Source organism: Strongylocentrotus purpuratus, unplaced genomic scaffold (genome assembly GCF_000002235.5).
Source record: "Strongylocentrotus purpuratus isolate Spur 01 unplaced genomic scaffold, Spur_5.0 spur5_scaffold_15, whole genome shotgun sequence".
In the NCBI taxonomy this organism is placed as follows: Eukaryota; Metazoa; Echinodermata; class Echinoidea; order Camarodonta; family Strongylocentrotidae; genus Strongylocentrotus; species Strongylocentrotus purpuratus.
Genome location: NW_022145600.1, coordinates 11,080,112 through 11,091,985, shown reverse-complemented (window position 1 = coordinate 11,091,985; position 11,874 = coordinate 11,080,112). Strand labels below are relative to the sequence as shown.

The window sequence follows — 11,874 nt, the reverse complement described above, 5'->3', positions numbered from 1 at the left end:
TTCCTTTTTTTTATGTTTTTATCATTATTGTTATCATTATTGTTTTTAAATCTTTTAGTGTAATTTTTTTTAAACACTGCTATCGCTAACACTATTTCAAAATCTAACCGTGGTCCTCAATATATATACGGATGTGAAAAAGAAAATTTATTATGATACAACTATTGGAATTAAACAGCCATTAGGCATATTTTTAACTAAAGAACTTTCTCCTTCTTTTTAGAAATAAAGAAGGAAAAAGAAGCTAGGAGCACTCATAGTTAAGTGACAGGAGCATAGACGCCGGAAGCGCGGTGGGGGGGGGGGGGGGGGTAGGGGATGGTCGCCCCCGAAAACAGATCAGCAGTTAAGGAGTAAAAATGGTTTGTATTTTTAACCAAATTAAAAAATTAAAAAAATAAAACTTGAATAGAATCACATACAAATTATATTCTATTCAAAGAAAGGAGAGTAGGCCTAAACAGAAAATGAATTTCCTTGACATTCCGCATGCCCCTAAATTTATCAATGGAGTATTTGATAATAGCGATCATACGCGCATATCGTGCCCCTGAACAGTGGCGTACTACACAAATAGCTGCATTACTATCCTGGCTGTGTATCAAAAGCTGTGCTATGATTCTCCAAGCACGTAGCCAGGATTTCATTTTAGGGGGGCGGGGCGGTAGTGAGCATGCGAAGCGTGCTAATCACTTAAAGAGCGCGCATAGCGCGTTCCCTAGGGGGGTGGGTGCAGGGAGGGGGAGTTTCCCCCCTCCCGCGCAAAGCGCGGAAGCTTTGAAAGAAGACGATTCTTGTACCTTTCTCGACTCATAATCCTTGTCTGAATTCAGTCCGCCCATCATGCGCATAGCGCGGAAGCTTTGACGTTTTATTAAAATATTAGAGAAAGAAGACGATTCGTTGTATCGTTCTCGACTCCTTTTCCCTTTTTCTTCCTACGTCCTCTTCCTTTTTTTTCTTCTCTTTCTCCCTCTTTTTTTTTGCCGGCTTTTTTTTTTTTTGGCCCCACCTTGGCTACGCGCCTGTGATTCTCAACATTTAAAATACTAGACTACTGTACAAAAATAATCTGATTTCACTACAAATCGGTACTTCAGTGTTATTGATGACACCTATAAAATAGCAGTCAATACAATTTTTTTTTAAACTTACCGGTGTTAGAAAGAATAATTTAAAAATTCAAATTGTAAGTCTACTGTCATACTTGCCGATCAACCACATCGACATAATTGTGTGCATTTGTGTATAATGAGTGTATTGACTATTCATGTGTGCAAATGCTGCCTATTAACACGTAGTGCAGTGCAAAAAGGTCAATACGCATTATCATTGACTCTCTAAGCTTTGCTGGAGTGGCGTACTAAGGGGAAGGGGGGTCAATTGCCCCCCCCCCCTAAATTCAAACGTGGTTTATTTCTTATTCGATGCCAGAGTTTTACAAATGTTGCTGAAATTACATGAATTTCTGGAACTTTTCCTCAATTTCTTTTTTATGCGCTTGTTGGAAGATTACGAATTCCCAAATTTACAGTAAGGAAAAACATATCTTCATTTAGAAGCCTTCATGTCAGGGTCTGCAGAACGCCGGTGCTCTGGGACTCGAGCCCCCTTACTTTTTTTGAAAAAGTATGTTAAAGAGAAAAAGAAAGAAAGAAAGAAAGAAAGAGTGAGTGGCCTGCTATTGCAGTGTCACAAAACGAGGTATCGAATTATGCTCATCTGACTGTAAGTAAATGCCTAAAACCCCTGAGCTTCATGGGGCTCATCCCCCTGAACCCCTCGATAATTAGTGACCTGCCAGCGTCATGAATAAGGTATCAAAATATGTTCATCTGACCGTAATTAAATGCCGAAAACCCATAAGCTTCATGAGACTAAGCCCCCTGGACCCCACGCCCCTTGATCCCGTCAGTCTAAAGCTCCTGGGGGAGGGGGGGGGGGGGGGGTGATTCACTAACTGGGAACGATATCGTTCCTAAGAGAAATTTGGGATCGATTTGAGCTGTTAGTGAATCACCCCCTTGACCCCATACCAACTAATGCTCCACTCGCTTCATTCTACCTGATTGTTAATACTCCACTTTGATAAACATTCCGCGGGGTCTGCATGTAACATGTAAGAGTGATGGTGATGCCGATTTTTCTTCCACCCCCCCCCCCAATTTTTTGCTCATTACGCCACTGCCTATAATTATGAAAGGTGAGCCCCCTGGAGTGTTTGCACCCCCCCAATCCAAAACTGAGAAGAAGAGAGAGAAATAGGGAGAGAGAGAGAGAGAGAGAGAGAGGAAGAGAGAGAGAGAGAGAGAGAGAGAGAGAGAGAAAGATAGATAGATAGAGAAAGATAGATAGATAGAGACAGATAGGGGAGAGGGGGTGAGGGGTCGACATTTTTTTTTGTACAGGGGTGGATCCAGGATCCCAATAACATTTAACACTAATTCTACTTTTCGCTCTGTATAATTATTAGTATACAATTTTGTGCCTCTTTAGCGTATGCATCGATTGGCTTTTGAAAGAGGGGGCGGCCCGTGTTCCCCGCCTGTACGTGTGTATTCTTATCTGAAAGCAATTCTGACACAGGACCCTCCGAAACTACAACGAAAGTTCATCTGAAACCGTTAACGTCTTTAACGACTTGTTAAAACTGAATGCTTTCATGAGAATCTAATAATTTCTGGTGAGTAAATAATGCAATTACGCTACAATAGTTTTCACATTGATAACATGTGCAGAGTTACAAAGTGTCTGCTACAGCTGTGCATCTTGCTGATCTGTTCGCGTTACGTTTTGACTCAACTTACACGGTATAAGGAAATAAACATTTCCTATCTAAGTTGAAAGTGTTTCCGTATATTTTATGTATATTCAGTCCGGAAGTGTGTTAAGTAGTTCTAATATCTGCCAAGCCATTCCGTTTATATGACATTCTATTTCTACATCTTCTTTTTACACGGCAGAATTCGCTGATGCTGCTGACGATCTAAGCTATTCATCATGAACATCTCGATGCAAGTTCGTCTTTGGGTTTGGGTTTGCTGCCTGCTGTTTGTTGGACGTTGCACTTCTCTGACTTTCTGCGATTATTGCTACTGTGACACCCCCGACATAGTGTGCACCGGAGTTAACTTCCATGAAGCCTTAAACCATACTGTTCCAAGTCGTGTCGCCAGTCATACAAAGTTCCTTAATGTGTATACATTTGCCGTCAACATGATACTGGCGAACGATACACTGAGTGTCTTTCCTGCCTTACAAAGCCTCACGATAAGTTCTTACGAAGTCTCTTTCGTTGATCAATTTGTTTTTAAGAGGCTTTACGAGTTATCATACATTTATTTGGAAAGGAACAGTCTTCATGAAATACCAAGTGAAGTTCTTTTCCATTTGAGAATCTCTCTGCAGGAACTGCATCTGGTAAATCAACTTCTTCGTAACATCCCGTCAAATGCGTTTGCGGAATTAGTCAACCTCCAAGAATTGACTATTTCCTATAACCTAAACTATCTTGATATATCATCCGATGCGTTTAATGGTCTTGCGAAATTAAAAGGCCTTTGCTTATCGACTTGTAACATTCGACATTTACCTAACACAACCTTCTCGGGGTTACATACCCTACAGGAATTAGACCTTAGTTACAATCGCATAGTTGAAGTCCCGACTGCGATACAAACTATCAAATCTCTCATGATGTTGGACCTCTCTTACAATACACTTTTGGTCAATCCAATGGATTTGATGTTCTTGAGAAGTACGACGAAGCTGCAGACACTCCAAATGAGGTACTGTGCTATCTCTAAAATATTACCAGACGCCGTTGATAACCTCAAAGCATCTCGGGATCTAACCGTCGCGAATTTCGATGGAAATCCGTTCAACTGTACTGAGGATCTTTGCTCTTTCGCAAGTTGGTATGTTAGTCTGACGGGGCCGAGTACAAGTACACGAAGTCCTGACTTCATCCCTTTTATCACCCTAAGTCCTCCTCCAGGAAAGGGGCCATACCAATGTGACAACTATGGCAAGCCCCTCAAGGACTTCTTCAGTGGGTCTTGTCTACCCAGGCCTGATCCTAGCCCATCCATTTTTCCTCCTGGTGAAACACCGTGGCATGTGGTAATAATTGCTGTTACTGTCATCCTCGTCGCGTTCGTCGTCACCATCGTATCATTCGTCGTTTGGAAGTTCAGATTGATAAACTACTATCATCACCGCATAGGGGTTTCCTTTCAGCGCCATGTCGATTACGGAGCTGTGGGAGACAACAATCATGAATATGTTTATGATGCCTACGTCAGTCATCACGATGACGACAAGTCATTCGTCGAAGATGAGATGCTTCCTCGTCTCGAAGACGAACACGGCTTCGATATGTGTGTCTCCTTTCGCAACTTCCGCTTGGGATCCAACCTCCTGGAGAATGTGTCTTCAGCTCAGGATGTCAGTCGTGCCATCATATTCATCATCAATGAACGCTTCATGCAGAATGGCCAGTGTAAGCTGGAGCTTGAGATGGCTTCGACGAGGATGCTGGAAGATGAAACGGGTCACGAAGGACAACGTCTCATCATCATCCTGATGGAAGTCCTTGCTCCTGAATTGGTGAACAGCACCCTGAGGGTACTTCTAAACCATGTTGCTTATCTCGAGTGGGATCCTGCTGCAGAAGAAAGATGTTGGGGTCAACTCATTGCTACTCTGGATACGTTGGTGCCAGAAAGGAATGCCGGCGACCAAGCGGACGATAATGAACACGACGAGGATCAAACTGTTTGATTAGGAGTCTATTCGGGCTTGAATTTACACAGACCTTTTTAAATTGCGTGTAATGAATTGTTGTTTTAATAATTACATTTTGCTGGATAGCAAATTGTATTTAGAATTCTATCCTATTATATATCAGGTTGAGGATACATATTTTCATAAATTTCATTATCATGGTTAAAGTTTGCCGGGCCGTGTACATATACACCGTTTTAAGCATAACACTATCGGGCGTTACATAATATAAAACAACAACACCTGGTATCTCTCTATACAAATATTTTATAAATGTGTACAAAAAACATTTGAATATAACAAAAATTTAAAAAAATCATGTAATGGTACAATTTAAGCATTTTATGTTTGTTCGTTAATCGCAATGTAGCTCGGTGTCTATTTCAAATGATAAAAAGGGAGATATTTTCATGTTACAAGTAAAAACTACATAACTTGCAACTTTTTATAATATAATTCAAGGTGTTTAATAATTAGCATCATCAACATCACAAATGAAAACAATTTGTTATATTTCATAACCATAAATCTTGTGAAAAAGAAGTCAGTTGTGGGGTGTCGCAGGGTTCGATCCTCGGTCCACTACTCTTTATCATCTATGTCAATGACTTCTATAAATCATCGCAAATATTAAATTTTATAGTGGTGGCGGACGATTCAAATATATTCTTTTCTCATCAAGACCCACATCAACTAAAACATATTGTAAATACTGAATTAAACAACGTGGCTAAATGGATTAGAGCCAATAGACTTTCTTTAAATCTAGACAAAACCAATCTTATGCTTTTCAGTAATACTCTTCATACAATACCAGGAAATAAAATCATGAATGATCTGGCCATAAATAAGGTAGAATCATCTAAATTTCTGGGTGTCATGATCGGCGATCAATTGTCATGGAAAACATAAACACATTACCTTTGCAAAAAAGTATCTAGAAACATTGTTATTATTAATAAACAGAAGCATTTTCCCCCCTGGAAGACCCTTCATACGTTGAACTGTACTCTGATTTTATCTATATTGAACTATGGCATTCTCGCCTGGGGTAACTCCAAAAGATCTAACCTAAATAAAATACACCTCTTGCAAAAAAGAGCAATGAGAATAATTTTTAACAAAAGATATCGTGCTCACACCAACCTGTTTTTCCACCAAAGCAAATCCCTGAAAATGCATGATTTATACTCCTACAACCTTGGTAATTTTATGTATGAACTTGAGGTAAACGATCTACCAATAAGATTAACGGAAATAATTATTAAAAACCAGGAAATTCATAACTACCCAACTAGGCAGTCGAATCATTTTCACCCCCTCGCACAAGAACAGTTACTTTCCAAAAAACATTCATTTATACTGGACCCATACTCTGGAACTCACTCAACCCGGCTCTCAAATCAACCCCCACACTTAACATGTTTAAACGTAAACTCAAGCATTTCTTGTTGAATACCTACGACAACAATGATACCTAAACACGTTACACCTAACATCTGCTTTTCATTCCATTCACTCTCTACTAGCGGTCAAAGACGACTTTATTCCTGAGCTAATTCTTCCCTGATATCTCTGCCCCTCCCTTTTATAGCTCTCTCCCTTTTTATTTTCTTTCCCCTTGTTCACAACGTTCTCACTTGTCCCATGTTTATTTCTTTTCGTATTGCTTTTTTTTCTTCTCGTTATTCATCTTTCCTTACGTACCTGTTCTCTTTTCTAAATTGTTTTCCTTGCAATTATTATTTTTCTCCACACAAGCAGTGCTAAAATAAGCACTGATCATTTTATTTAATGTATATATATATATATATATTCGTTTATGCAGAGGAAAGCACAGAACTCTTCCTTTTTTCAATTGTTTACGATATGTTTAGTAAAATGTGTCACTTAAAGATAACCCTCGTGTAATCATATGCTTTTGTAAATATGTTAATTCAAATACCCTTATTTATACACAAACCTACGAACCGGGACCTACATAATACAAGCTTCGCTTTTTAGTAGATCCCCCACTTTATTGATTGATTTATCATGGTAATCTCTTATGTTTTTTATATTGTATGTTCAGTTATAATAATTACCATTGTTCATTATGTTCAATTATGTTATTTTTGATAAAGTGAAATAAATAAACTTGAAACTTGAAACTTGAAACAAAATCATGCTCTATATTTTTGGTTAAATATATGTATTGTATTTCTTCTTCATAGTCTTCCTCAGCATTTCTTTTTCCTTTTAAACTTACTAAGCTGACATTTCACCAGAAAAAAACCTGTCTCTGTCTGTCTATCTGTCTCTCTTTTCTCCTCTTTTCCCCCTTAACCCCTTCCCATCCCCCTCTTTCTCTCCCTGTCTATGTCACTGCCTCCCTTCCAATTCCCCTTTCTCTCCGTCTCCCTCTCTCCTCTCTTAGTTCGTTTATTTCCATTGCCATTCAATTAAGAGCCTTGTAATAAATTGTCCCTCATAGGAAACATGTGGTTGGGCTCGAACCCCCTAAACTGGCCTAACTATTTTCTCATTTTCTCAGACAATGTCAAGAACAGTGGCATGTTTGGCAAAAGCTCAAGGAGGCCTAGGTCCGTCGTTCCCTTTTTAAATTGTACAATGATGAGTAAAAGTTCAGTTTCTAGATAATTATGATAGCTTGATAGGAAAATTGTGTTGCTATACCCCATCGAAACATTTTCATGATTTTGTAGGAAAGCATCCAACCTAACGAGGAAGTACAATAAAATGAAATATGTAAAACTGAAAGTAGAAGACACTTTGAGAGTTGTTGAGTTAATTATTGACATCTTTATATTATAAATCAAGCAGAGATTATGATTGAATTTCGAGAGTTGGGAGCAACACTGAAAAATTGAAAATTATCGGGTTATATGTGTAACATTGTTCAGTATCGTATGAAATTACATATGATAATAATTGCAATAATAATACTGTTACTGCTGATAATAATTATAATACTGGTAGTATTAATAATAATAACAAAATTAATTATAATAATCAAACTACTACTACTACTACTTCTCCTACTGCTACTAACAACAAATACTATTACTACTGCTCCTACTAATGACGATGATTATGACGATAAAAAGAAAGAAATCCCCTGAGCTTCCGGGAATTCTATTGCCTGGACCCCATCAAGGGCCCTAGGCGGGCCCCTGCATGGATGCTCATCTAACCGTAATAAAATGCCTAAAAATCCATGAGCTTCATTGGGCTCAGCCCCAGTGGCGGATCCATGGAGGGGGGGGGGGGGTGCGATGTAAAACAAATGGGAAACAAAATTAGTGCTCAACCCCCACCCCACCCCCCTCACAGCGTAATATCGGCTGACTGTCCTGCTTAATATTTTCTCACGAATTAGGCCCCCTCTTTGGCGCCTCCCCTGCTGACGGCTGGATCCGTCCCTGCTCAGCCCCCTGGATCCATTAGTGACCTGCCAGCTTCAAAAATAAGTTATCAAAATATGCTTATCTGACCGTACTTAAATGCCATAAAACCCTGAGCTACCGGGGTTCCGCCCCTGAACCCCACCAGGGGCCCTAAGACGGGCCCTTGAATGCTCATCGGACCATAGTTAAATGCTTTAAACCCTGAGCTTCATGGGGCTCAGCCCCCTGGACCCCATGCCAATTATTGACCTGCCAGTGTCACAAATAAGGTATCTGAATATGCTTATCTGATCGAAATTTAATGCCTCGAACCCGTGAACTTCTGGGGGATCCGCCCCTTGACCCCTGCCGGATCAAAGCCCCTGAACCCCATGCCAATTTATGCTCCACTCGCTCCGCTCGCTTCACTCTACGTGATCGTTAGTATTCCACTTTTTAAAACGTTCCGTGTGGCCTGCATTTACATGTAACATGTAAGAGTGATGGTGATGCAAATTTTTCTTCCGCCCCCCCCCCTCCAAAAGAGTTTTTTTCCTCATTACGCCACTGCCCCTAAATGGTGAACCCCTGGAGTGTTCCCCCCCCCCCCGCCCCCATCCCAAGCTGCTTCCAGCGCATCTGGACTAGGGTCCGAGAAGGAGTAGGGAGCGAGATCGTGAAAAAAACTGATTGAGAAGAAGAAGAAGAGAGAGAGAGAGAAAGAGAGAGAGATAGAGATGGAGAGAGAGAGAGAGAGAGAGAGGGGTTGATCTAGGATCCCAAGGGTATATAACATTCATCACAAATTATACATTTAGCTCTATATACATGAGATACAATTTTTGCCTCTTTAGCGTATGAATCGATTGGCTTTTGAAAGGGGGCGCGGCCCGTTGTTCCTCGCCCCGTTTAATCGGCCTGTAATTGTACTCTGTAATATGTAAGCAGTCAACAGGACACCACGTTTAACGAAAGTTCATCTGAAACCGTTAACGACTTATTGAAACAATGCTTTCATTATCATCTAATTCTGTCTATAAATAAACATTTCCTATGTAAGTTTAATATGTTTCCGTATATTGTTTGTATATTCAGTCCGGAAAAGTGTAAAGTAGTTTCGATATCATCCGAGCCATTCCGTTTATATGACCTTAATCTATTCATACGTTTTATTTTTACACGGCAGAATTCGTTGATGCTGCCGACGATCTAGGATATTCATCATGAACAACTCGGTGCAAGTTCGTGTTTGGGTTTGGGTCTGCTCCCTGCTGTTTGTTGGACGTTGCACTTCTCTGACTTTCTGCGATTATTGCTACTGTGACACCCCCGACATATGGTGCAGCGGGGTCAACTTCCATGAAGCCTTAAACCATACTATTCCAAGTCGTGTCGCCAGTAATACTACGTTCCTTAATGTGAATATATTTGACGGCGAGATGATACTGGCGAACGATACACTGAGTGTCTTTCCTGCCTTACAAAGGCTCTCGATAAGTACTTACCAAGTCTCCTTCGTAGATCAATTTGTTTTTGAGGGGCTTTACGAGTTATCATACATTTATTTGGAAAGGAACGGTCTTCATGAAATACCAAGTGAAGTTCTTTTCCATTTGAGAACCTCTCTGCAAGAGCTGCATCTGGTAAATCAACGTCTTCGTAACATCCCGTCAAATGCGTTTGCGGAATTAGTCAACCTCCAAGAATTGACTATTACCTATAACCTAAACTATCTTGATATATCACCCGATGCGTTTAATGGTCTTGCGAAATTAAAAGGCCTTTGCTTATCGAGTTGTAACATTCGACATTTTCCTAACACAACCTTCTCGGGGTTACATACCCTACATGAATTAGACCTTAGTTACAATCGCGTAGTTGAAGTACCGACTGCGATACAAACCCTCAAATCTCTCATGAAGTTGGACCTCTCTCACAATACACTTTTGGTCAATCCAATGGACTTGATGTTCTTGAGAAGTACGACTAAGCTGCAGACACTACAAATGAGGTACTGTGCCATCTCTAAAATATCACCAGACGCTGTTGATAACCTCAAAGCATCTCGGGATCTAACGGTCGCGAATTTCGATGGAAATCCGTTCAACTGTACCGAGGATCTTTGCTTTTTCGCAAGCTGGTATGTTAGTCTGCCGGGGCCGAGTACAAGTACACGAAGTCCTGACTTCATTCCTTTTATCACCCTAAGTCCTCCTCCAGGAAAGGGGCCATATCAATGTGACATCTATGGCAAGCCCCTCCAGGACTTCTTCAGTGAGTCTTGTCTACCTAGGCCTGATCCCAGCTCATCCATTTTTCCACCTGGTGAAACACCGTGGCATGTGGTAATAATTGCTGTCACTGTCATCCTCGTCGCGTTCGTCGTCACCATCGTATCATTCGTCGTTTGGAAGTTCAGGTTGATAAACTACTATCATCACCGCATAGGGGTTTCTTTTCAGCGCCATGTCAATTACGGAGCTGTGGGAGACAACAACCATGAATATGTGTTTGACGCCTACGTCAGTCATCACGATGATGACAAGTCATTCGTCGAAGATGAGATGCTTCCTCGTCTCGAAGACGAACACGGCTTTGATATGTGTGTCTCCTTTCGCAACTTCCGCTTGGGTTCCAACCTCCTGGAGAATGTGTCTTCGGCTCAGGATGTCAGTCGTGCCACCATATTCATCATTAATGAACGCTTCATGCAGAATGGCCAGTGTAAGTTGGAGCTTGAGATGGCTTCGACGAGGATGCTGGAAGATGAAACGGGTCACGAAGGACAACGTCTCATCATCATCCTGATGGAAGTCCTTGCTCCCGAATTGGTGAACAGCACCCTGAGGGTACTTCTAAACCATGTTGCTTATCTCGAGTGGGATCCTGCTGCAGAAGAAAGATGTTGGGGTCAACTCATTGCTACTCTGGATACGTTGATGCCAGAAAGGAATGCCGACAATGGAGAGGGTACCGACGAGGGACGAGATGACGGCGACCAAACAGACGATAACGAGGATCAAACTGTTTGATAAGGAGTTTATTCGGGCTTGAATTCACACATACCTTTATAAATTGCGGCGTGTAATCAACTGTTGTTTTAATAATAACATTTTGCTGGATAGCAAATTGTATTTAGAATGTTATCTTACTATATTTATCAGGTTGAGGAGACATATTTTTATTATCATGGTTAAACTTTGCCGGCCGTTTAGATACACCGTTGTGTTTTAAGCATTAAACACTAATGGGCGTTACAAAAATTATTTAAAAAAACCTGGTATCTCTCTATACAAATATTTTATTAATGTATTTTTAGCAACAAACATTTGGATATTGAAAAAAAATAATCGTGTAATGGTACAGTAGCTCGGTGTCTATTTCAAATGTTAAAAAAGGGAGATATTTTCATGTTACAAGTCAAAACTACATAATTTGCAACTTTTGTCAATATCATTCAAGGTGTTTAATAATTAGCATCATCGACTTTGTATTTCTTCTTCATAGTCTTGCTCCACATTTCTTTCTCCTTTTAACTTACTAAGCTGACATTTCACCATAAAAACCTGTCTCTATCTGTCTCTCTTTTCTCCTCTTTCTTCTCTTTCTCTCCCCAATAACCCCTCCCCATCCTCTCTCTCTCTTGCTCTATCACTGCCTCCCTCTAAATTCCTAAATTCCCCTTTTTCTCTGTCTCCCTCTC

At 40.5% G+C, this 11,874-nt stretch overlaps 2 protein-coding genes across 2 annotated transcripts; both read left to right on the top strand.

The window, feature by feature from the left end:
• The first annotated feature begins 3,696 nt into the window (after nucleotides 1–3,696).
• On the top strand, nucleotides 3,697–4,782 carry LOC115924131 (protein toll-like). Its single transcript, XM_030985944.1, has one exon. The coding sequence runs from the start codon at nucleotides 3,697–3,699 to the stop codon at nucleotides 4,780–4,782; it is 1,086 nt and encodes a 361-aa protein (XP_030841804.1).
• A 1,151-nt stretch (nucleotides 4,783–5,933) lies between these two features.
• LOC105437272 (toll-like receptor 4) lies at nucleotides 5,934–11,352 on the top strand. The gene is made up of 2 exons (XM_030985943.1): nucleotides 5,934–6,694; nucleotides 10,029–11,352. Exons 1-2 carry the CDS (start codon nucleotides 6,580–6,582, stop codon nucleotides 11,201–11,203), a joined length of 1,290 nt encoding a protein of 429 aa, XP_030841803.1. The 5' UTR covers nucleotides 5,934–6,579; the 3' UTR covers nucleotides 11,204–11,352.
• Nucleotides 11,353–11,874: the final 522 nt, after the last annotated feature.

Excerpts from the sequence above, each read along its gene's own strand:
- LOC115924131 (XM_030985944.1), top strand. The coding sequence starts at position 3,697 with ATGTTGGACCTCTCTTACAATACACTTTTGGTCAATCCAATGGATTTG.
- LOC105437272 (XM_030985943.1), top strand. The coding sequence starts at position 6,580 with ATGTATATATATATATATATATTCGTTTATGCAGAGGAAAGCACAGAA. Across the intron at positions 6,695-10,028 it reads CTTAAAGATAACCCTCGTGT|ACCTTAGTTACAATCGCGTA; the intron begins AATCATATGCTT and ends TACATGAATTAG.